Here is a 24,043-nt window from a genome sequence, read left to right as displayed (position 1 = left end):
AAATTGTGCATATTCATATTGAGGGAGTTTACTGTTTGGGGGACCACTAATACACTAATCCGGTTGTCTTCCTCACCCCAGGTACCACCAAGTAGCAACCACAGCTTTACACATTGTCCTCCCAATCAGCTGTATACCAGCCCCATATAAACTGTAGGGAACACTGTCATATTAGTGGTTTTATTAATAAATATAAACTCGTGTCTTTCACCAGCAGTTCTTTATTTTCTGCAAAGGACGGGCTCATAAAAACAAAGCACAAAACCCCACGCGTTTGACCATTTGTTTAGTCAGCAAAAATTAAAGGTGAACAAATGACACAACATCTTATAAAATGCACGGGTTCTACAAACCAACAAACACAATATTGACACATCCTGGAACAACAAAAGTGCTAGTGTAACGGTATTCATGGTCACCTACAGCAGTTCACTGTATCCTCCTTTGTGCCCTATAGTACAATAATGTCACAATCATGTAGGTATGTGTATCAGTGAATCCTGCAATGTTCAGTAATGTGGCTCCTGCTCTCTGCCTGGGCCACTTATTGGCATATCTGCCTTTTATATTTATGTTACAGGTATGGGACCAGTTATACAGAATGCTCGGGACCTGAGGTTTTCAAAGATAATGGATCTTTCAGTAATTTGGATCTTCATACCTTAAAGAGATTCTGTCAACATTTTTATGGTGTAGTTTTTATTTCTAAATTACAATGTTTACATTGCAAATAATTCACTCTACCATATAAAATTGTATTCCTCAACCAATAAGTGTATTTTTTTAGTTGTAATATTGGTGTGTAGGTGCATCTCAGGTCATTTTGCCTGGTCATGTGCTTTCAGAAAGAGCTGGCACTTTAGGATAGAACTGCTTTCTGGCAGGCTGCTGTTGTTTCCTACTCAATGTAACTGAATGTGTTGCAGTGGGACCTGGATTTTACTATTGAGTGCTGTTCTTAGATCTACCAGGCAGCTGTTATCTTGTGTTAGGGAGCTGTTATCTGGTTACCTTCCCATTGTTCTGCTGTTAGGCTGCAGGGGGGGGGGGGGTGATATCACTCCAGCTTGCAGTGAAATGTGACTGGAGTTTATCACATGACAAAATCACATGACTGGGGGGCACCTGAGAAACTGACAATATGTCAGATTTCAAAATTACATAAAACATTTTTTCCCATGATAGTATCCCTATAAGTCTACTAGAAAATCATATAAACATTAAATAAACCCAATAGGCTGGTTTTGCTTCCAATAAGGATTAATTATATCTTAATTTGGATCAAGTACAAGGTACTGTTTTATTATTACTGAGAAAAAGGAAATCATTTTTAATAATTTGGATTATTTTTGAGTCTCTGGCATTCATGTCATTTGGAGCTTTCTGGATAATGGATTTCCGGATAACAGATCCCATACCTGTGCTTGGTGTGTTGCTACTAACCCTTGTTTCTGCATTTAGGGCAGTGAATATCACCACCACTGTGGATAAAAATGTGGATAAAAGGACTTGTAGGGGGGGGGGTAAAACGATGAGGAGGAAAGCTTTGTACAAGAGGGGCATAGTTATACCTTCAAGGTGCTTGAAAACACAAGATCCATTTCATACAAATAAATCCTGTGCCCTTGGGGGGGGGGGCAATGTGATGCACCATATAAGAGTACTCTGCAAGCTAACAATACTGAAATGTGTAAATAAAAAATGTGGTTCAATGAGCTGATAAATCATCTCTCTGAGAAACTGATGGAAACACTGAATTTTATAAAGGGATTGTCCCACAATGAAATAGACGACCAAATAAGCAAGCATTTATGGCTCACAACTGGTTACCCCAACAAATCAAATACCTATTTCTATACATACAGCTTGAACCCATGACTTGTTTTCAGGGGAATTCTATTTGACATATAATCTGATATAATGTAGCTCTAACACTGTATAAAAATACTCTACACAGAGTCCCTGCCTTGTAGGGCTACTTTACAAACCCTAATGTAAATTGGAAAGTGTTAAAACATGTAAATTGCCATTTTTGTGACCCAAAATGCAGTGCTCCTTCCTGTAATGCAGTTTAGTAGCAGTTTCCCAACAACTGGGGGCATTTTGGAGTTACTTCTGCACCTAATTCAGAAGAACTGCCTCTATGAATAGCGACTTTGCATTTGAGTGTTAGTAAATGAGCCAGGGGGATTGGGTCACAATCCATTTAGATTCAGTGTTCTCCTAAAACCCTCCATAAAATGATGAATCAATTACTGTGCAATTATTGTTCATGGCCTTATTATAGGGTAACAAGGAATTAGTCACTAAGGGCTCTACTGGAAGTCCATACAGGGTTTGTCCAGGTAAATACAGGGGAGCAGATATGGATAATATTAGCAAACCTCACTTTCATTCTGGGGCTGAAAAAAATATAGTTTCTTTACTAATAAGACGTTAAAAAAATAAGTAAAGGCCAAATAAAGGCAAACAAAAGACTCGTTCGGACCTCCTCTCAAGAATTCTTTTTCCTCATTTGAAAGAGATAAATAGGTATGTCTATGAGACATGTCATCATTTACATTTTGGCATCTATTGTATCCACAGTGCAGCTGAGAAACCCAAGTCCAGCGAGTGAACCGTTAACGTTATCTCTCCGCGCCTCTTGCCACCAGCCGAGCAGGTGACGTTCCTTCATTTCCTCAGAACAAAACGTCTTCATTCTGTATTAAAAGCTGCACGATTTGCTTCTGGTGCCTCATGTCATTTAGAGAGGTGAGTGCATTTTCTTCAGGAGGCCTCATCAGTGTTGGACCAAACACTATCCCGAGGTTTTCTGCTCCCATCAAGTTTTCCTTCACATTTAGTGCAACCCTAGAATGAAGCAGATTGGGGGGAGTCAATGAACCATGTTACTTAAAGAGATTAACCAGCCAACAGACTTCTTTTCTCTTTAAAGGAATAGTAAAGAAACTGAAGCTGTTTATTGCCAATAGATTAGCCACAATAGTGCAAGCTATAAAACTATATTTATTTTGCAGAATTCTTTATCATACCTGAGTAAACAGCTCTAAAAGTTCTCTCTGTTTGTTTAGGATAGCAGCTGCCATATTCACTTGGTGTGACATCACTTCCTGCCTGAGTCTCTCACTGCTCACTCATAGCTCTGGGCTCAGATTACAGCAGGGAGGGTAGGAAGGACGGGGAAAAGGGAGGGGGAGAGAAGAGCAAACTGAGCATGCTCAAGCCCTGCCCTGGAGGTTTAAGATGAAAACAGGAAGTCTGATACAGAAGCCCATGTGTACACAATAGAAGGAAAGAAATGCTGTGTTTCTTTTGACAGAGGACTCAGTGCAGCATTACTTTGGGGTTTTACTGGTGTATTTATATAGACCTTTCTGATAAAGCTTACTTAATTTTAATCTTTCCTTCCCTTTAAAGGGATTCTGTCATGATTTTTATGGTGTAGTTTTTATTTCTAAATTACACTGTTTACACTGTAAATAATTCACTCTACCATATAAGATTTAATTGCTTAACCAAAAAGTGTATTTTTTTTAGTAGTAATATTGGTGTGTAGGCAGCCATCTCAGATAATTTTTCCTGATCACGTGCTTTCAGAAAGAGCCAGCACTTTGGGATGGAACTGCTTTCTGGCAGGCTGTTGTTTCTCCTACTCAATGTAACTGAATGTGTTGCAGTGGGACCTGGATTTTACTATTGAGTTCTGTTCCTAGATCTACCAGGCAGCTGTTATCTTATCTTAGGGAGCTGTTATCTGGTTACCTTCCCATTGTTCTGTTGTTAGGCTGCTGCGGGGGGAGGGGATGATATCACTCCAATTTGCAGTACAGCAGTAAAGAGTCACTGAAGTTCATCAGAGTACAAGTCACATGACTGGGGGCATCTGGGAATATGACAATATGTATAGCCCCATGTCAGATTTCAAAAAAATTCAGTTTGCTCTTTAGAAAAATGGATTTGAGTGCAGAAGTCTGCTGGAGTAGCACTATTAACTGATTCGTTTTGAAAAAAACATGTTTTCCCATGACAGTATCCTTTTAAAGAACACGTTATGAGGCTAGAAATCATGTGGCAGCCCTGACAGATCTCTCTGCATCTCACTGGAATAAATTTGCCTACAGGTGCTAAGATTTTTTTAGCAATTACAATATTTTTGTGTGATTATTGCCAGAGGAAGAAATTTTGCCAGCCAAAACACAGCTTTGTCACCTGTATCCCTTTAACCTAAAGTAACATTATTATGACATTTATTAAACCATCTCACAACTTTGGACCTGATCATGTGACTGTTAGGAGCACTTACTTCTTCAGGTGGATCATCAGGAACCTGAGAGTCTCAAAATGTGCGGGTGGCAGGAGCATAAGTGCATTGTGTATGGCCTCTAGTCTCTCGTCTGCACCAGGTATTTCTAGAAAATGAATAATAATTACATGCAATTTGCATTGTATGCTTTGCATACAGGAAGCATATGTGAGTTTCTAAACTGCTTCTGGTAGATTCACACAGTATCTCCTTTGTTTACCGCCCTTTACAACTCATTTTATGAAATATGGCAAACCAAATCCCTGAAATAGGGATGCATGGAATCCAGGATTCAGTTCGGGATTCGGCCTTTTTTCAGGAGGATTCGGATTCAGCCTGGCTGAACAGAATCTGAATTTGCATTTGCAAATTAGGGGCAGGTAGGGAAATTTCGTGACTTTTGGTCATTAAGCAAGAAAGTACATTTTTGTTCCCCTTTCCACCCCTAATTTGCATACGCAAATTAGGTTTCAGATTCGGTTCGGTATTGGGCCAAATCTTTCGCAAAGGATTCGGTGGTTGGCCCGAATTTAAAATAGTGGATTCGGCGCATCCCTACTCTGGAATACAACAGATATTCAGGCTCATTCCCTTCTAGTAATCAGTGCTCTGCTCCTGAATAATAATTAGTTGTGAATCCCTGCTTTCTATTTACAAAGGGGATAAATAATTTAGAGGGGTATTAAAACTCAGTTCTCAACCCTTGAGGAGATAAAAATGTCAGTTGCTTAACCACTTTCTGTAAGGAAAACATCCCTGACAGAGAGGTTAGAGTTTTATAAATGTGCTAAAATTTGAATGCTGGGAATGCTTTATTATTTCAATGTTAGTAAATCTGCCCTGCACTTAGTAAATGACCTCTCTAGCTGAACATTTTCCAGTGATTTGTCACAAAGCTGTTACCCATATGAATTCAGGCAGTTACATATTTTTCATTAACTGAGCTGGGGGGTTGATGGAGCCAAACTGCTATTGTCGGATGAGGCCCAGACTGTCCGCTAGCCTGTTCTTATGGCAGGCTCTAGTGCCATTCTCAGATCCGAGGGACAGCCCTAAAAATGTCTGTCTGCTCCATTCTTATCTACAGTATGTGTGTTAACAGATGAAAAAAAACATGGATTAACCCCAACAACAATTTAATATAGTTACTAGTGATGGGCGAATAAAGTCGGCAGGCGCGAATTCACTGCAAATTTCCACGTTTCACCTCCGATGAAATTCACGATACTGCAGCGAAAATTCGTCAGCGTCACAAAAATCTAGACAAAACTGTCACGTGTCAACATTATTTGGACGCCCATTGACTTTAATGTGGGTGTCGAAATTGACACTAATTGACGCGGGCGTCAAAATTCGAGTTTCGCAAATTTTGTGGGAAATTCGCAAATTTATTGTGAAACGGGACAAATTCGACCATCACTGATAGTTACTTTTTGAAACAACTGAATAAAATCTAAACTAAGTGAATTCACATACTACTGAATGCTGACAGTAATACATCCCAGACTGCTCTGTCTCTCTCTGACTAGCCACAATAAGTATAATAGCCAGCTTTAAATGGATCTGAGCCATGGGGAAATCAGTCCCTTACAGGCCCAGCAACATTTACATGTCAGTATGACAGAAGGCAGAGGGTCTTCTGGGTTCAGCAAGTTGTTCCACATATATATATATATATACACAGTATATGAACCAAGAAACAGACTTAAAGGGGGGCGGGCCCTGGCGCAAGACACGCAGCCGGGCCCCCGCCCCCCTCCGTACACCCGGAACTGGCCGGGAATATGCGGCGCGGACTGCTGGGGGGCCCTGAGGGGGTGTGGGCCCTGGCCCGCTCGCACCCCCTGCTCCACCGGTAGTTCCGCCCCTGTATGGACCCATGACATGGGCAGGGACAAATACCTGCCTTTTCCCCCAAACTGGCCTAGGAATAACCAACTTGCTCACCATACATTTTATTTGTTGGAGTCTTTTTGTCCACAGCTTTATTGCACAACAGATTATTTAACAATAGATAACACATATATCAATAACAGTTATATTAACAACATTATAAACATACAAATATGAACAGTGATATACCATTAACATTTAAATCCTCTGCAAGGCCCCTGGCAATGGACCCAATTAGGTGCATGCAATCGTTAAGCCACCAGCCGCTTGTGCCTTCTAGCATGATGGGTACACAGGACTGCATGCTTACCCCAATACAACATACCCTCCCAGAGACCACCGCTCTTAGAGAGGAACACCACCAACCAAGTTCCATTAACCAACTTGGTACTTGGTAAAACTCCACTTAATTAACTCTCCCCATTGCCAGGGACCCGCCGCCCGGCTGTGACAACGGGCTATTCCCTCTCATCACCTCTTGGTTAGTCAGCCCAATACTCACCATTCCACATCAACTTATCCTGTGCCCCACTACCCAGGCCACAATTGTGACAACTAGCACAAAGGGTAATACAAGGGAGGGAGGGTGGGACTCCTTTTCTTCTTCCAAAATGGATGCCCTCCTTAGCAGTTAGTGCTACACATCCCTTTACAACTCCACCCCCCAACTACGTCACTAAACCCATTGCTAATCCCCTGCCAGGCAGCTTTGTCCCGCCCCTGTCATGCACCCTTTGCCAGCATGCACTGTCCTGGGTTTCACTTTCATCTTTTTCTGATTTTTCTGCTCACACAGTATAAAAATAAATAAAAGAAAGATTTTTCTTCTTGTAAATTAGCAAGGAGAAGTAACCCTGTACTCTGTGGGACCCATTATCCAGAATGGGTTTCTCCATTATTTGCATCTCCATACCGTAAAACATTTTTTGAAATGTAATTGTTTTGCCAGAAATATGAATTCATGCAGTTACCATAAAGTACAAGGTTCTGTTTTATTTTTACTGAGAAAAAGGAAATCATTAAGAAACATATATAATCATTCACTTAAAACTGACTCTACGGGAGACAGACTTCCTGTACATCAGTTTTTTTCTGTATATCAGGTTTCCAGACAAGAGATCCCATACCTAATGCTTTCAAGCAGGTCTTGACTGAGAATTAAAATAGGCCGGGCATTTCAACTGCACAGAGGCCCAAACTGCCCCCTCCAGCCCAATAAATGGTGACTGTCTATGGCATCTTGAAGCAGCCCCTCTGGCATTTGCCAGAATCCACTGATTGCCAGTCCAGGTCTGTATTGTAGCCATTACTTTCTATGGATTCCTTATCCTTTAATGTTCCTTCCACGCTGCAAGCTCATATGTGTGTACACAAGTTACCAGCACACTCAAGCTGTGCAGAACACAGTTAGTTTTGTAAGTACATACACATATATTTGTACCTGCCCTGCACTACTCACTGCCACAGTTATAGTAGTCAGATTTGCATAGTTAGTAACTTGGACCAACTTGTACTATGAGCGATCTCCCATAACCCTGTATTCCCTCACTTGCTAAAAAGCCATCCAACCCCTTCTTAAAGCTATCTAATGTATCAGCCTGTACAACTGACAACTATACCGTTTTTTTCCTTTTAAAAAGAACACAAATAAGAGGAAAAAAAAACAAAAACCAGAAGGAATACTGAACAAAAAAGCAGCACTTACTTGATGCCTCTACAAATTTGGAATAGGTGTCATAGGTAATCACTGGGATTGGCAAGTCCCTAAAGTAGAGTTTCAGTGCTCCGGTTATGATGTTGATGTCGGGGTAGCTAGTACTGGAGATATCAGCTCTATCCCCATCTAGAAATGCAAGAGAAAATGTTATTTTTTATATTTATGTTGATAATATTGACATGCCTTTTTGGCATTTACCATGTATGCAAGGCATATAAATCATTTTATAACAGGAAAACAGAAAGGGTCTATTTTAAAAGGTCGAGTTTTGTTTTCTCTAACAATGTAAGTTTTTTTCACTAGGAAAATGAAAGATTTATTATGCCCCACAGCAGCCAAAAAAAATAAGAATCCAAAAATACTCCGGCTAAAACCTGTCGAATTCATGTTAAAGTCAATGGGATAGGTCCATTTAAAGGGATACTGTCATGTCATTTTTTTTTTTTTTAACTCATCAGTTAATAATGCTGCTCCAGCAGAATTCTGCACTGAAATCCGTTTCTAAAAAGACCAAACAGATTTTTTATATTGAATTTTACATTTCTGACATGGGGCTAGGCATATTGTCAGTTTCCCAGCTACCCCCAGTCATGTGACTTGTGCTCTGATAAACTTCAGTCACTCTTTGCTGCTGTACTGCAAACTGGAGTAATATCACCCCCCTCCATTTCATCCCCCAGCAGCCTAACAATAGAACAATGGGAAGGAAACCAGATAGCAGCTCCCTAACTAGGGTTGTCACCTTTTCACACTGTGCAATCCGGGCAGGGACGGGGCCATGATGCAGTGGGGGTCATGATGTGGCGGGTCAGTGATGTCAGGGGCGGGACTATCATGCGGTGACTGGCAATTGGCCAGTCACGTGTCAATTGTAGGAAATCCTGCCCAATTTTCCTAACTTGTGTTTTAACCTGGGCAGCCCTTCAAAAAACCGGGCTGTCTCGGTCAAAACTGGGCAGGTGGCAACACTATCCCTAACACAAGAAAAATTTGAGGTATTTATAAAAACTCAAACCGATCTTTTTTCGAGTTTAATTATTAGTAAGTTAGCCAAATTCATGTATGGGATTAGGTCGAGTTTTGGTAAAATATGAGAAAAAATTAGTTTTAGTAAATAACCACCTAAAATTAGCTCCCCAATACTGACTGATGGAGCCCCTATAGGGCAGAATGGGATTGATTCTTCTAATGCTGAATGTAGAGATGAGTTGCACCAGGATACAGATGCAGTGGCATGTTCTTCCTAGGGACATTGCCCTGAGAATGAGGTGACTGAGGAGAAATGAATCAGCTTCTGTTCCTCCGTATTGTAAGCTAATTAAAATGCTCTGACTGTGATGAAATCTGTCCAACTGGTCTTGAATCAAGTAAACACTAGAAAGAGGCCTGTATTGTGCTGCCTCCTAACAGCCACAATAGCAATGTGTTGGGCTATTAGCGAAGCTTTCATCCCCTCTGCCAAACACAAAGAAATAGATTTTTTTAGGAAGGGAAAATAAGCCAACAGGTGCACTAATACAGGGCCCATAGAGACAACCCTTTGTTCTGTGTATTTAATGTCTCGCTGAATTGGCTATGTAAACAAGAGGAGCGGTGAATGGATTTTGGATAAGTACCAGTGAAGGGACTACACCTGCCATATATATATATATATGATCACAAAACGCCTTCTTCTTAATCACTTCACTATGATTCACTGATGCCCAACCCGAAGCCCTCCTGCTTCTTGCTCTTGTTGATCTCTGTACCTTATAATTAACACCCCTTCACAGGCAATGGCTGCTGGGAAGTTCTTCACGTATTTAAAATGATGGTTTTTTTCAGCTGACAGAAGCACAAGGCCACAGGCTTTGATTATTGTGAGTTATAAACAGCACATTGTGAAGTCAAAAAGTGCCATATATATAGGGAATAATGTACCCACTATTTCAATATATAAGGATATTATAAGTCGCTGTAGAGTTCCATGACTATGTAAAGGCATGGGGTTGAGGGCTTCTATACAGGGTACTTCATATTTTACAACAGGGGGTAAATTATCTGTTATAATACACTAGTTACAATATCTGTCAGCTCCTGCTGTCTTTGCCTCACACCACTGCAGGGGTTAACTCGGGTAAAAGTCAAGTGAAACTCTTCGGAAATCCTGAGAGGTTTTTCTTTGAACATCAATCGTACATAAACTATGAAGGCTGCAGAACTAGACCTACTACTCTGTCACCAATCGAAAGGCTACAAAAAAAAAGAAAGGGAAGCCAAATACGTTTTCTATTGTCCTTGAATACTGGGTAATTAAAGGGTAAATAAAATACCTGCAGTGACAATGATAAATCAAGGCACAAAATCGATTTATAGATTTATTTATAAAAGCTAAAAAGTCCCCAGCAGTGACGAGTGCAAACACACCTCGATCAAAGGACATTTTCACATCTTCAATGTGCTCAGTAAATCCGGAGACTCTGTACAGACCCTCTGACTGTAGACCTAAAACATAGCAAGCAAAAAGGAAAGAGATTTCAGATGGATGGAAAAGCTTAACAGACAGAGTATAATAAGAGGGATGGCACAGAACATGGTTCAGGCATTTTGTCTGCTGTTTTGCAGTATCCCACCACCCAATTCACCCTCCACGGCAGCCTGTGTGAATCTAGTGAAAACACCAGTACCAGTGGTGTAACTAAAGAGCAAGCAGACTCCATGGTCACAGGTGGGGCCCAGACATGTAGTTCAAAGACATTTCCTCTCCCCAACTATACTCTTACCTATTCGGTCAGGTAGGGGCTGTTGTGAACCTGTTGTGGAGGTCCAGACATGCTTTTGTTATGCCACTGATCAGTAAAAGTGATTTTGACACAATTTTCACCCAAAAACACAAGTAGAGTTTCAGGTAAGAGTCATGTGAATATCACATGTGCTTGTGTTTTAATGTAATCCTTGCCTTAAAATGCACTTTATTGGTGTTTTCACACAATTTACTAGGGAATCGGGGGGGGGGGGGCAAAACTACTTCACATGCCTAACCCTCACATGCCTTTCTTATTATTAGAAATTACATTTTGCATAAAGCAGGACATTTTTGGGGAAAAGTTACCTTGAATGCTACATTTTCATTTTTACTATATAATAATTCTGATTCCATCCTGTTTAGACTAATCTGTAAAACATACTCTCAACATTTTAATAATCCTCTGTTTATTATAAAACATCTTTATGTTTGGCATTTCAATCTTGTAATTTACAGTACATCATGTACAGAAACTGAGCTGTAGATATGATCAGAGGGGAGCCCCGGGCTATGCCGGCAATCCTGTTTGTACTCAGCTGCTGGAGCGTGTGTTACTGGGGAACACCTACAGGGATTCAGCTCAGAGACTGGAGTAGGAGGAGGCATGAAGGAACATACAAAAGTGACGCAAGCTCTTTCCAGGCACTAGAGGAATTTGCTACAAAAGACAGAGCCACAGGGGCACTTGTACACTTATCTACTGGGACTGTCTGGTGCAAAATAAAAAAAAACCTTTGGGCAGTGCCGAATGTTAGGATTCCAAGGATTCTAATGACCTACCTGATTTCCCGGGCCACTTGCGAGTGCACTCCGGTGCGTTTGCGAGCGAGCAATCCTCTTCCTTATTCAGAATTCAGTGACCGACGCATGCACAGTACAAAAAGGCCAGTTTTTTTTGTTTAAACCCGAGTGAAGAAAGAGGATCACTCGCTGGCTAGTGCCCCAGGCCCACCGGCCCAGTATATCAGATGCGCAATTACAATCTTTGGGGAGGTGCCCTAACATTTGTGTTGCACAATCATAGATATTAACATGTATTTATATAGCACCAACATAGTCTGTACAATAATTGGGTGCTCTCCGGGTACTATTTTCTTCATTATTGGGTGTATACTTTAAACATACAAATTACACATAACAAAACAACAGATATTTAGCAGCAGTGGTAGAGATATCCAGGGGGCACATGGACCTATTTTATTAGCAGGGTCATTATTATGGGTAGAATGGTTGAGACTAAAGCATAGTTTAATTGTACAAGAACCCATGAAAAAAAATTTAATTCAGTTTTATAATTTGATATTTTGAATGTTTAGGTAACTGGAAAAAAAGATCTGAGATCAGAGGTTATATCATTATTGCAATTAGAGAGTTGGAGTCCCTTGATTAATGTCGTAGTGTAACATAACATGAGGTCATTGGGGGGGGTGACCCTGACCCTCATGATCCTGTAAAAGTTTCTTCCCCATGGTGGCAACCCAAAAAAACCTGACATGTATTCATGCCTCTTGGCTACTGAATAAGATTGGTTGCCCCCAGTCTTATTCAGTCGGTAGCCATGGTGGTGACACATTCTTCTTGGCTCCAGCGTGTCTCAAGCTCCCGTCATAAACAGGGATTACAGAGTGCAGCTGTGCGACACATGATGGGATCAAGATACAATTATAAATAATCACGCACTTCAATTTATAAATGTCACCAATATTTAACTGATTAAAAAGCTAACAAGTTAAACATTAGGCTTCTCAAACCCTTTCACTAAGAAGATCATATATTAACATGTAATATATACTGTAGAAAGTAGCAGATTCATACACAGTCACAGTCTAAGATGAAAAAGCAAGATATTCTCCAGACCTCTTGTTTCAATCTCTTGGATGCACATGTCCACAACCATAGGCCTGGGAGTATTGTGAGCCTTCACTAGGGTGGTCAGGTCGCAGCTGTAGACTTTCTTTATGCGCTTCAGGTCTGGCTGACAGTCGTTGGGAACATATTTTGAACACTGCTTATGTACATTCAGCCCACAGTCTGCAAAGAAACATTATTATTATTATTAATATTATTATTATTAATGCTCCAGCAATCATTTGCAAGTTAGCATTCATTTGCAATTAGAATGACATCAAAGTCCAAAATGTCATATATTTTCCTTATTTAATCCTACTAACGAGACACACCATAATAAACTGAGTTATTCAGGCAAAATCAGGCACTATAGCACTTACAATCTGTACCTGAAGTTTAAGGCAGGAATGTACTGGTATATGAGTCTTCACCAGTTACTGAACCTCCAGTCAACTAGGGTCATTTCTACTAGGTAGAATAAAAAGTGGAAGCTTTAGGGCACTCTGGAAACCACATGCAGATCAGACCAAAAATGATTTGCTAAAAAGTAGAAAAATCTTTTTTAAACAATCATCCCAGCCTTACACGTTTCATGTCTGTGTGGCACGAGTTTTTTTTTACCTCGAATGAACTCGAATGGTATCTTACCGATCGTGAAAAACCGATTCTGTGAGTTCCAGTCCAGCAACCCAAAAACTCAAACTGATCAAGTTTTTAAGCTATTTCCAGGGTTGGGGTACAATAGGGGCAGATTTATCAAGGGTCGAATTTTGAAGTAAAAAATACTTCGAAATTCGACCATCGAATTAAAATACTTCAACTTCGAATATCGAAGTCGAAGGATTTTTGACCGAATTTGGCGATCGAACGATCAAAGTAAAATTGTTCGAATCAAACGTTTCGAATGATTTTTAGCGTACAATTGAATGATTTTACTTCGATGTGTAAAGACTTAGAAAAATGGTCTAGAAGGTCCCCATAGGCTAACACAGCACTTCGGCAGGTTTAATTCGGCGAAGTATTGAAGTCGAAGTTTTTTTAAAGAGACAGTACTTAGATTATCGAATGGTCGAATATTCGAACTATTTTACTTCGAATCGAATTTGAAGTAAATTTGAAGTCCTAGTATCCTATTCGATGGTCGAAGTATCCAAAAAATTACTTAGAATTTCGAATTTTTTTCATGGCTAAAAAAAACTTGAATCTAATTGAATCTGCCCCTTAATCACAGGCTAAGATTAAGGGGCAGATTTATTAAGGGTCGAATAGTAAAATCGAATTTTTGAGTGTCAAAATTCATTAATCCCCCAATTGAATGTAAATTCGAATGTGAGATTTATCACACCTTGACCAGTCCTAATTCGAATATTTGCCATCTAAAACCTGCCGAGTTCATGTACAAGTCAATGGCAGAGGTCTGTTGAGCCATTTGGAGATGTTAATAGCCTTTTACGGAGAAAATTTGCTTCGTATGAATTGAATATCATTCGAATGGGAATCAAATTTTCAGGTCGGAACCATTTGATCAAACATTCAACCATTGATAAATGGGTCTCTAAGTGACAGACAGTTTTCTAAATGAAGTAGTATATGTAGTCATGCTCACATTTGCATTTTGAATTATGATCATTTCTACCAGGCATATGCTATACAAAGGAAAGTGGATATAGCTGTGGAATGTAAGAGGCCCCTACGTTTGTGATTGGATTCAAATGCTATTGCAAATGCCCAGAAGTCTAATACCTACTTAAGTGTGGTGTTCCAAAGCACTTGGATACAACAGAATCATATGCAATTAACAGCAAGTGACTGAAGTACAAAAGAATGGCCTTGGTCTTATTCTTGACACAAAGCTGGAATATATAGCATTGGGAATAACATTCAGGGGCACATTTACTAAGGGTCGAATATCGAGGGTTAATTAACCCTCGAATTCAACCCTCAATATAAAATCCTTCGACTTCGAATATCGTAGTCGAAGGATTTTGGGCTAATCCTACGATCGAACGATCGAAGGAAAAATCGTTTGATCGAACGATGAAATCCTTCGAATCGAAGATTCGAAGGATTTTAATCCATCGATCGAACGATTTTCCTTTGATCAAAAAAAGCATAGAAAAGTAATGGGGAAGATTCCCATAGGCTAACATTGTACCTCGGTAGGTTTAAACTACCGAAGTATGCAGTCTAAGTTTTTTTTAAAGAGACAGTACTTCGACTATCGAATGGTCGAATAGTTGAACGGTTTTTAGTTTGAACCGTTCGAATTGAAGTCGAGGGTGGTAGTAGCCTATTGAATGGTCAAAGTACCCAAAAAAATACTTAGAAATTCGAAGTTTTTTTACTTCGAATCCTTCACTCAAGCTTAGTAAATGTGCCCCTCAAAATACCACAATGACCACAAAATAGTAGGTTGCACTTAAAATTCCTGCAGAATTTGTTGTACTAATATTTAAGTTTTAATAGGAAAATACATTACAATAACAATTAAACAATTTTTAATTCCTTTAGGTGTGGAAAAAAGATTTGTACAAATTGGTTTTACAATTCTGTTGATAATACTAATTTCCTTTGAGTGCAAAATGGAAAGGAGTCATTCAAAAATAACTTGTTGAGGTCTTTCGCCAGCCAGCCAAACCACACAGGCTTTCATAGCTACCCTGTCAGACATTACTAGTTCTCTTGGTAATTAAGTGATTTGTAGCCCACTATTTCAGTAGTGATAAATGACAGTAACAAATGACAGCCATAGATCACATCCTACTGGGAAGAATGGGAAGAACTGGAAAAATGCTGGAAAAATGTGCCAGGCTACTTCTGATTCTTCCCTCCCCAATATGAGAGGTCCACAGTGATGTAGTTTAGCAAAATTGCACTCGCACCCCAGGCCTCTCAATTTTCGACGTACGGTGCTTGGGGTATAGGAAGACAGCACCTCCACCACTAAATGCAAGAAAGTAGCCTGTGTTTAATGTCAAGCCAACAAAGTACAATGTTTTGGGGACGTACCCCTTCGTCAGGTGATCTGACGAAAACCTTAAAGGGATACTGTCATGGGAAAAAAAATTTTTTCAAAAAAGAATCGGTTAATAGTGCTGATCCAGCAGAATTCTGAACTGAAATCCATTTATCAAAAGAGCAAACAGATTTTTTTATATTCAAATTTGAAATCTGACATGGGGCTAGACATATTGTCAATTTCCCAGCTGCCCCAAGTCATGTGACTTGTGCTCTGATAAACTTCAATCACTCTTTACTGCTGTACTGCAAGTTGGAGTGATATCACCCCCCCCCAGAAGCCAAACAAAAGAACAATGGGAAGGTACCAGATAGCAGCTCCCTAACACAAGATAACAGCTGCCTGGTAGATCGAAGAACAACACTAAATAGTAAAAACCCATGTCCCACTGAGACACATTCAGTTACATTGAGAAGGAAAAACAGCAGCCTGCCAGAAAGCATTTCTCTCCTCCGGTGCAGGCACAAGTCACATGACCAGGGGCAGCTGGAAAATTGACAAAATGTCTAGCCCCATGTCAGATCTCAAAATTGAATATAAAAAAATCTGTTTGCTCTTTTGAGAAATGGATTTCAGTGCAGAAGTCTGCTGGAGTAGCACTATTAACTGGTGCGTTTTGAAAAAAACATGTTTTCTGATGACAGGATCCCTTTAAATGAGAAACAAATCCCTTATTAAAAAAAACACTAACTCCCTACCCCACACAGACTATTCCACAAAAGCGTAAATGATTTAAAAACATTAAATCAGTCTTTAATTTCCATGATTTAGAAAATGCAGAGTTATAATAATTACTAGCAATTTCCAATGATGTGATATTATATTTATAATGGCAACTGCAAAAGATGATTATAATGGAAATGGTTTTATTTTTCTAATACAATGTGCTGTTTCTGATTGGATGCTTCATCTCATGGCATATTTCTGCCTGTTAAAACCAGCTGAAAGCAATTAGAAGTGAAATCCCTGCACGACTGCTAATTTACCCAAATAATCCATGGACCAAGGAGATATGAACGATTTATTCACAGCAGAAAGCATCCTTTGACAAATGGAACACCATATTAGTTTTGATTATTTATTAACTACAGTTAGGTCCATAAATATTTAGACAGAGAAAACTTTTTTCTAATTTTGGTTCTTTACATTACCACAATGAGTTTTAAATGACACAACTCAGATACAGTTGAACTGCAGACTTTCAGCTTTAATTCAGTGGGTTGAACAAAAAGATTGCATAAAATGCATTTCCTTTATTCTTCTGTCAGTGAAAATACAGCTTTTTTGTAACTATGGGTAATTACTGACACTTCTCACAAACAATCAAATGTTTATTGAATAGACAGTGTATAATCATGGCGTCAATCTGAATCTCTTCAGCCCATAGTGTTTAGGATGGCAGGAATAGTGCTTTATGGAATGGCTTTCTTTACATTTCTGTTAGTTTCCTAACATGGGGAAAAGTGCACTAATGGGCAGATTTATTAAGGGTCGAACAGTAAATTCAAATTTTTTTTTGGTGTCAAAATTCACACAAATGTTAATCCCCCAAATTGAATGTAAATTTGAATGAGATTTATCACACCTCGCCAATGGAAACAGTTCTAATTTGAATATTCGCCACCTAAAACCTGCCGAGTTCATGTACAAGTCAATGGTTGAGGTCCATTGAACCACTTAAATATGTTAATTGCCTTCCTGACATTCAAGTTTTTTTTGTAATGAAAACTAGACTCGAATTCGATTCAAATTTTCCGGTCGGGACTATTCAATCGAATATTAGATGTTCATATTTTTTCTTAAATAATTTGAGTATATTCAAATTTATTTGAAGCAACGTAGGTGGTTCTTTACAGTGAGGACAGTGAGGTTGTGGAATGCATGGCCGAAAAAGGAGTAATCCTGGCCGAATCTTGGATTTGGTGCTTCCCTAATCCAAATAACAGCAAACCCAAGCATTCCTTAAAACAGAAGTTTTAAGTGCGGGTATGGGATCCGTTATCCAGAAAGCCGTTATCCAGAAAGCCACGAATAGGGAATGGCAGTCTCACATAGACTCCATTTTATTCAAATAATCCAAAAATTTTAAAATGATTTCTTTTTTCTCTGTAATAATAAAACAGTACATTGTACTTGATACAAACTAAGATATAATTAATCCTTATTGGAAGCAAAACCAGCCTAATTTTTACATGATTTTCTAGTAGAGGATCCAAATTATGTTAAGACCCGTTATCTGGAATACCCCAGGTATTGAGCAATCCTGGATAATAGGACACATACCTGTATATGTATCAGTATATATAGTTTAAGTATGTGAGTGTACAGTCAGGTCTCTTGGTTTCGTTTCAGCAGTTGAAGTTGATTAACTTTGTCTTATTTAACCCAAATTACTATGTAACTTTTATTATTTTTATTATTATTATTATTATTATTATTATTATTAAAAACACTTAATTATTCTACAGCATATATGTGTATACATTGACCAAACAGATTAGATATAAAAATACAACTGATACAAGAGCTACAGAGGGTTTTGATCAATAGATATAACAATCTAAAAGTATGGGCATATTCTGAAAAAAGAAATATATCTGCAGCATTATCACTTTGATAAATTGATATTTGTGACATTGCAAATGTATCAGGAATGCAGCGCTGAATAGGGAAAATGCCAAATTACACTCTAAAAACTGCTGCAAAGAAAGTCCTATCCTCAAAGTAGTTCGCAACATCTAACAATTGTTTTATTAGAAATCTGCAAAGATTTAGTTAAATGACCAAATCTCTACATATAACCATGGAACATGTGCAGAAAGCATGCAGAATGTGCACTAAGAAACTGTTGCGCTGTTGTGAGCGAGGCCTGAGCAAACAGAAACAGGAGATAACAATCGCTGGGGTTGCCCTTAGTTTCAAGGTACCTTTTTACAAGGGTTCAAGAGACGTTTATGAAAACAGAAACACAATATGAGCAAAGCAAATAATTGTGATTCTTTTATGTGTCGTGCAACAGCCAAGGTTTGGTTTGCTTCTAAAAAAACCACACCAGTCTCATCAATAGATGTTTGTTTAGAAGCGATTCAATAGTTTCGTTGCTGGAGCTTGTTTTTTTTTTTTATTTAAATTTGGCACCAGTAAAACCCATATGTAAAATATCTTGATTTTAATATTTGTAAAGTAATTAAATAGGCGTGATTCACTATAGGGCATTTGTTGGATAGCTGAAGAAGTTTTCCTGGAACTTTTTGGTGCTGATAAATTCTAGTACTTACTGTAGCTACACGCATCCCCACACCAATAATGATTGTGAGAGGTGGAGTAAAATAGAATTATGCAAAACCCACAGATAACTGGAGACTCACTGGGCTCTGAAGCACCTTATATCCCCTGGTGCCCCACACCTATATGGAATGCTTCCAGTATACATGGCAGGGACAATCACTGCAGTGATTTTTGCACTTTTACCCTTCCATGAAAAAATAAATCCTTAGGAGCTAAACTCTACTGTACTGCCCTGCTCAACCACACTTTACTCAGTTGTTTCTGGACTACCAGTTATGGTTGCCACCTTTTAGCACAGTGGAGACCGGGCAGGGGGCAGAGCTGTGATGAGGAAGGGGCAGGGCTATGATGCGGCGATTGCCTGATCGCTGTGTCAATCATAGGGAATCCTGCCGGTTTTCCTAATTTGGAAATTTGTCCCGGCCAGCCCTTCAAAATACCGGATTGTCCGGGTCAAAACCAGACAGATGGCAACCCTACTACCAATGCCATATTAACACTAACATATTATCAGTGTTAAGGCACCCTGGGAGCTGTAGTCCAGCAACATCAAGGTTGTATACTTAAAGCAATATTTCTCATTAAAACCTTTCCCCGGGTCTCTAGGGGCCTATGGCAGCAAAATAATCCTACAAGGAGAATCCAGCTGATCTGTGTAAATCTGCCTCCATGTTTTTTTTGGAGTTGGAAGCTTTAAGCACAGTTTCATAGCACTGAACAAAGATGTCCAGTGTAATATAAAGATTCCAAAATGCAATACTAATCTGTTTATGTAAGATAACAGACACAGTGCTGGGAATCAGCATTCTTATTGGTGAATTCTCTTGCACCTTTGGTTTAATTTTTTGATCAGTAGAATTTTCATTGGTGATTTGTTTTTTCCCTGTGTAATTAAGTGTTCTGTAGTGAACTTGGGGATGCACTGGAAAAGATTTATAGTGTCTGTTTAAAGGAGAAGGAAAGGTTAAAACTAAGTAAGCCTTATCAGAAAGGTCCACCTAAATACACCAGCAAACCCTCAAAGTAATGCTGCTCTGAGTCCTCTGTCAAAAGAAACACTGCATTTCTTTCCTTCTATTGTGTACACATGGGCTTCTGTATCAGACTTCCTGCCTTCAGCTTAAACCTCCTTGCCCCGGGCTTGAGCATGTTCAGTTTGCTCCTTTCCCCCCCCCCCCTTCTCTGCTGTAATCTGAGCCCAGAGCTATAAGTGAGCAGGGAGAGACTAAGGCAGAAAGTGATGTCACACCAAGCTAATACTGCAGCTGCTATCCTAAACAAACAGAGAACTTCTATAGCTTTTTAATCGGGTATGGTAAAACATTCTACCGAATAAATATAGCATTCTAGCTTACACTATTGCAGCTAATCTATTGGCAGTAAAATGCCTCCGTAGTTTTCCTTCTCCTTTAATATGATTGGCACTACCATACTGCCAAATGTATAAGGCTACAATGGAATATGAATTCAGTTTCATAAGAAGGCAAAAAGTTGAACAAATGAGTAGAAAGCAATATAATATTTGCATTAAGGATTGAGAGAGATACAATTACTGGCATCATTCTAATAAGCACAAGGTAAGCCTGTTATGTACTGTATCTTACAGAATATATACTACATGTTGCATTTATTGGGAATTTGCACAAATATTTCAAGGAATACTAAAAGCAAAATGATCAGAAATGAAGGGTAAATCTGTTCATGCAGTTAAATTTCCACTAAGCATTTAGGCACCAATGCCCTCTAGGGGACAAAGTGCTTGAACAACATGACAATTGGTTGGACTCCATACAGAACACTAGTTTCTCATGCAGTGGTGACCATATTCGTCTATAGTTACGACATTGATAGGAAAACATACTGTTCCTCAATGAGGGGCAAAGTGACTGGCTGCAACAAAACTGCTTTTGACTTTTTTCCCCCTTACAATAATTTGGCTTTTGTTTAAAGGGGACCCATCACCCAAAAAAATATCCTATTTTATCCCATAAGTCAAGCAAAATGAACTTTAATTACACTCTATAAATCATTTGAATCTTGTTTCCTGCAGTCTGGGAATTCATAATTCTAGCAAACAGGCAGGAGCCATTTTGTGGACACTGTTATTAAGACAAGCCTTGTATCATCTCAGAATCTTGTTTGTGCACCACAATGGGGGACCTGATGTCCATCCCCATGCCCTGGTTACACAATTAAATGGTTAATAGAGCAGGGGGATATGGGGAGAGCAGTGACATCTAGGAAGTGCTGAATGGAAAGTGAAAGTAATTTGATTGACAGCTGAGATTTTTAAATGAGTTTACAGCAGCTATGAATGCTTTAATAAAATATAGAAATTGGATTTCATGTTTAATTTGAAAAGGCCTTTTTTATACAGCTTTTTGTGTCTGGGTGACAGGTCCACTTTAATTAGCAATCAGTGTTTGTCTCTGTTAACAGTGGAACACACATCTTTCTTAATGTACACAGGATATACATCACTGAACAAACTATTGGCCTTTAACAAAACACACAATACACAATGTGGCATTTCTTCCACCATTCTGTCATGTAACATTCACATGCAATCCTATGGCCCTGATGCCCTTTCCTCCTATAGAAAATACTGTATGACCAGTTCTGCAGATAAGCAGAGTCACGTACTTCAGAGATAAGCGCAGAATATACTTTCAATATAATATCACGGCGAGAAGGATCACAAAGGCAGTTTTGTATTGTTTCTGCTAGCATCATATTAAGTGTGGCCAGATTGTTGGACTGCAATATCACAGCATGCTAGCAGCTACAGATAGAAGCTCAGGCTGAAGAAATCTCAGCTCTAAGCGTAATTAAATATTGCCGCTCTGATACAGACTAATTCGACTGCAGGCTATGAAAGAACCACAGAAAGTCTTAATCGTTCATTCTGTGTGACATCAGTGAATTAAATTGCTAGTGAAGTACTGGATGTCTGATTGGGTAGCAGAACCCAAGTGAAGTCAAGCATGACTTATCATGGAGATGCCACGAGACTATCTATCCTATTGCCGGAAGCCATTCATTTATCTAATATAAGGTTAGCATATCACCATTCAAGTGTTAGGAATGTCAGAATGTGTAAGGATACAAGAAGAAACAGTCATTAGTGTCAAAAAATAATTACACTACAAGGTTAAGACTGCAAATAAAAGGATGATAGTAACAATAACAAAAAGGGCAGATTTCACCTGCTGGGCATCCACATACTATATGCGATGTATAAGCTCAAACTGCCAGGACAGATATGATGTGGTACATTAGGTTTTCTGATGATAACTGAAATCTAATTAAACCCAAAGTCTAAAGCTGGCCATAAATATGCAGATCCCCAACCCCCGCCCGATATGAGGTGGGCAATATTGGTGCTGATCCAATCATGGGCCCTAGGGTATAACGATCGGATTATAACGTGCGGTAGGATCGAGGACTGTATAAATGAACTGATGCAATCCTCGAGTAACCGGATTTTTAAGCTTTCGTCAGATATCGATCAGGGAAGCCCGTTGGAGGGCCCCCATACACTGGGCAATAAGCTGTTGACTTCATCTGGGGCCAAAGGAACAGTAACATCAAAAGATTAAAGTGTTTTAAAGTAATAAAAATATAATGCAGTGTTGCCTTGCACTGGTAAAACTGCTGTGTTTGCTTCAGAAACACTACTATTGTTTATATAAATAAGATGCTGTGTAGCAATGGGGGCAGACATTCAAAGGAGAAAAGGCTCAAGTTAAGGTGGCCATACACGAGCCGATAAAAGCTGCCGACAGACCGAGTAGGCAGCTTATTGGCCTGTGTATAGGGCCCCCCCGAGGGCTTCCCCGATCGAGATCTGGCCGAAAGTCGGCCAGATCTCGATAGGATGGGACAAAAAATCCTGTTGGATCGCGGCCGCATCTGTTCGTTGATGCGGTCCCGCGATCCGACAGCCCTTTCCCATTTGTTAGGATCCGATCGTGGGGCCATAGGGCCCACGATCGGATCAGCCCGATATTGCCTACCTCAAGGTGGGCATATCGGAGAGAGATCCGCTCGTTTGGTAACATTGCCAAATGAACGGATCTCTCCGTGTATGGCCACCTTTACATAGCAGATAAGCTCTGTAGAATACAATGGTGTTATCTGTTATCCACTATTTAACCTGTGCCATATAGCCTTTTTTCAATTTCCACCATTGCTACACAGCGGCTTGTTTATATGAACTACTGTAGTGTCTCTGAAGCAAACACATCAGTTTACCAGTGAAGAGCTACAGTACATGACATTTTCATTAAACGTTCAAAAAACGTTCATTTTTGGTGTTACTGTTCCTTTGAGTGTGGAGGAAAGAAAAAGGATCAGCCTTGCTTATTGGTCACACTTGTGTATTGTTAGGCACCTACCAGATAACAAGCTTTGGAAGATGGAGTCCTTATAGCAAATCCAGAAGAAAAATGAGCATTATCTAATGCAGCAATCTTAATGTTTAAATAAGAGGGTGTAAATAATAGAACCTTTGGAGGCAGCAGGTGTTACAGAGATACAAGAAGGGGTCCTAGATTAACGATCCTCTGGGGGCACTGGGGCTTAAAATGGATTTTCAATAGAACAGCAGCTGAGAGATAAAATCAGCAGTAAATGAGCTTAGCTCACATCTATCCATCCAACACACATATATCTATGTTACATTACTGAATCATAAAAAGGAAATACACCCATTACGAAATGAATGTATAAGGTGCATTTTGCTTCAGTGGCTATTGTTGCAGTGCATTTAAAGAGACATTACACAGAAAATACATATACAATAAATATATATTTTGCATTAAGGACGAAAATGTAATTCTAAGCAAATGTCTGTACCTGAGCATCGGACTCCCTGAGCAATGAGACCCCACATGAAATTGGCACAGTATTCACACCAGTGTGGCCCCCGAAATGTGTGAACCTGAAATGTAAATAGAAATTGGTTTAAAAAGTGGACAGATGGTGAGGCAGACTAAACACAAAAAGAATGCGATGTAGCAATAAAGTAACAAAAAGAGCATTATAAAAACTGCTCTTGATAGAGAGACAAGCTGAGAACCGAGTTTTTCTGTCTTCAGCTACTTAACTTTACTGATATGATATATTTCACAGCTATTTGATTTCTGTGCTGTTCTTGACTTCAACACTTCTTATTATTACTGGAAA

General features: G+C 39.4%; 1 protein-coding gene across 2 annotated transcripts in view; it reads right to left on the bottom strand.

Moving 5' to 3' along the window:
• Nucleotides 1–205: 205 nt before the first annotated feature.
• Nucleotides 206–24,043, bottom strand: part of chn2.L (chimerin 2 L homeolog) — a 170,246-nt gene continuing 146,408 nt past the window's right edge. The window contains 6 exon segments of one of the 2 annotated variants that reach the window (NM_001092444.1): nucleotides 206–2,853; nucleotides 4,307–4,412; nucleotides 7,905–8,042; nucleotides 10,323–10,400; nucleotides 12,559–12,732; nucleotides 23,714–23,798. In NM_001092444.1, the coding sequence (NP_001085913.1) occupies nucleotides 2,682–2,853; nucleotides 4,307–4,412; nucleotides 7,905–8,042; nucleotides 10,323–10,400; nucleotides 12,559–12,732; nucleotides 23,714–23,798 (753 nt within the window). In that variant the 3' untranslated portion in view covers nucleotides 206–2,681. 2 annotated transcript variants of the gene reach the window in all.

This window comes from Xenopus laevis, chromosome 6L (genome assembly GCF_017654675.1).
Source record: "Xenopus laevis strain J_2021 chromosome 6L, Xenopus_laevis_v10.1, whole genome shotgun sequence".
Taxonomy (NCBI): domain Eukaryota; kingdom Metazoa; phylum Chordata; class Amphibia; order Anura; family Pipidae; genus Xenopus; species Xenopus laevis.
This window is presented reverse-complemented; position numbering and strand designations above follow the sequence as displayed.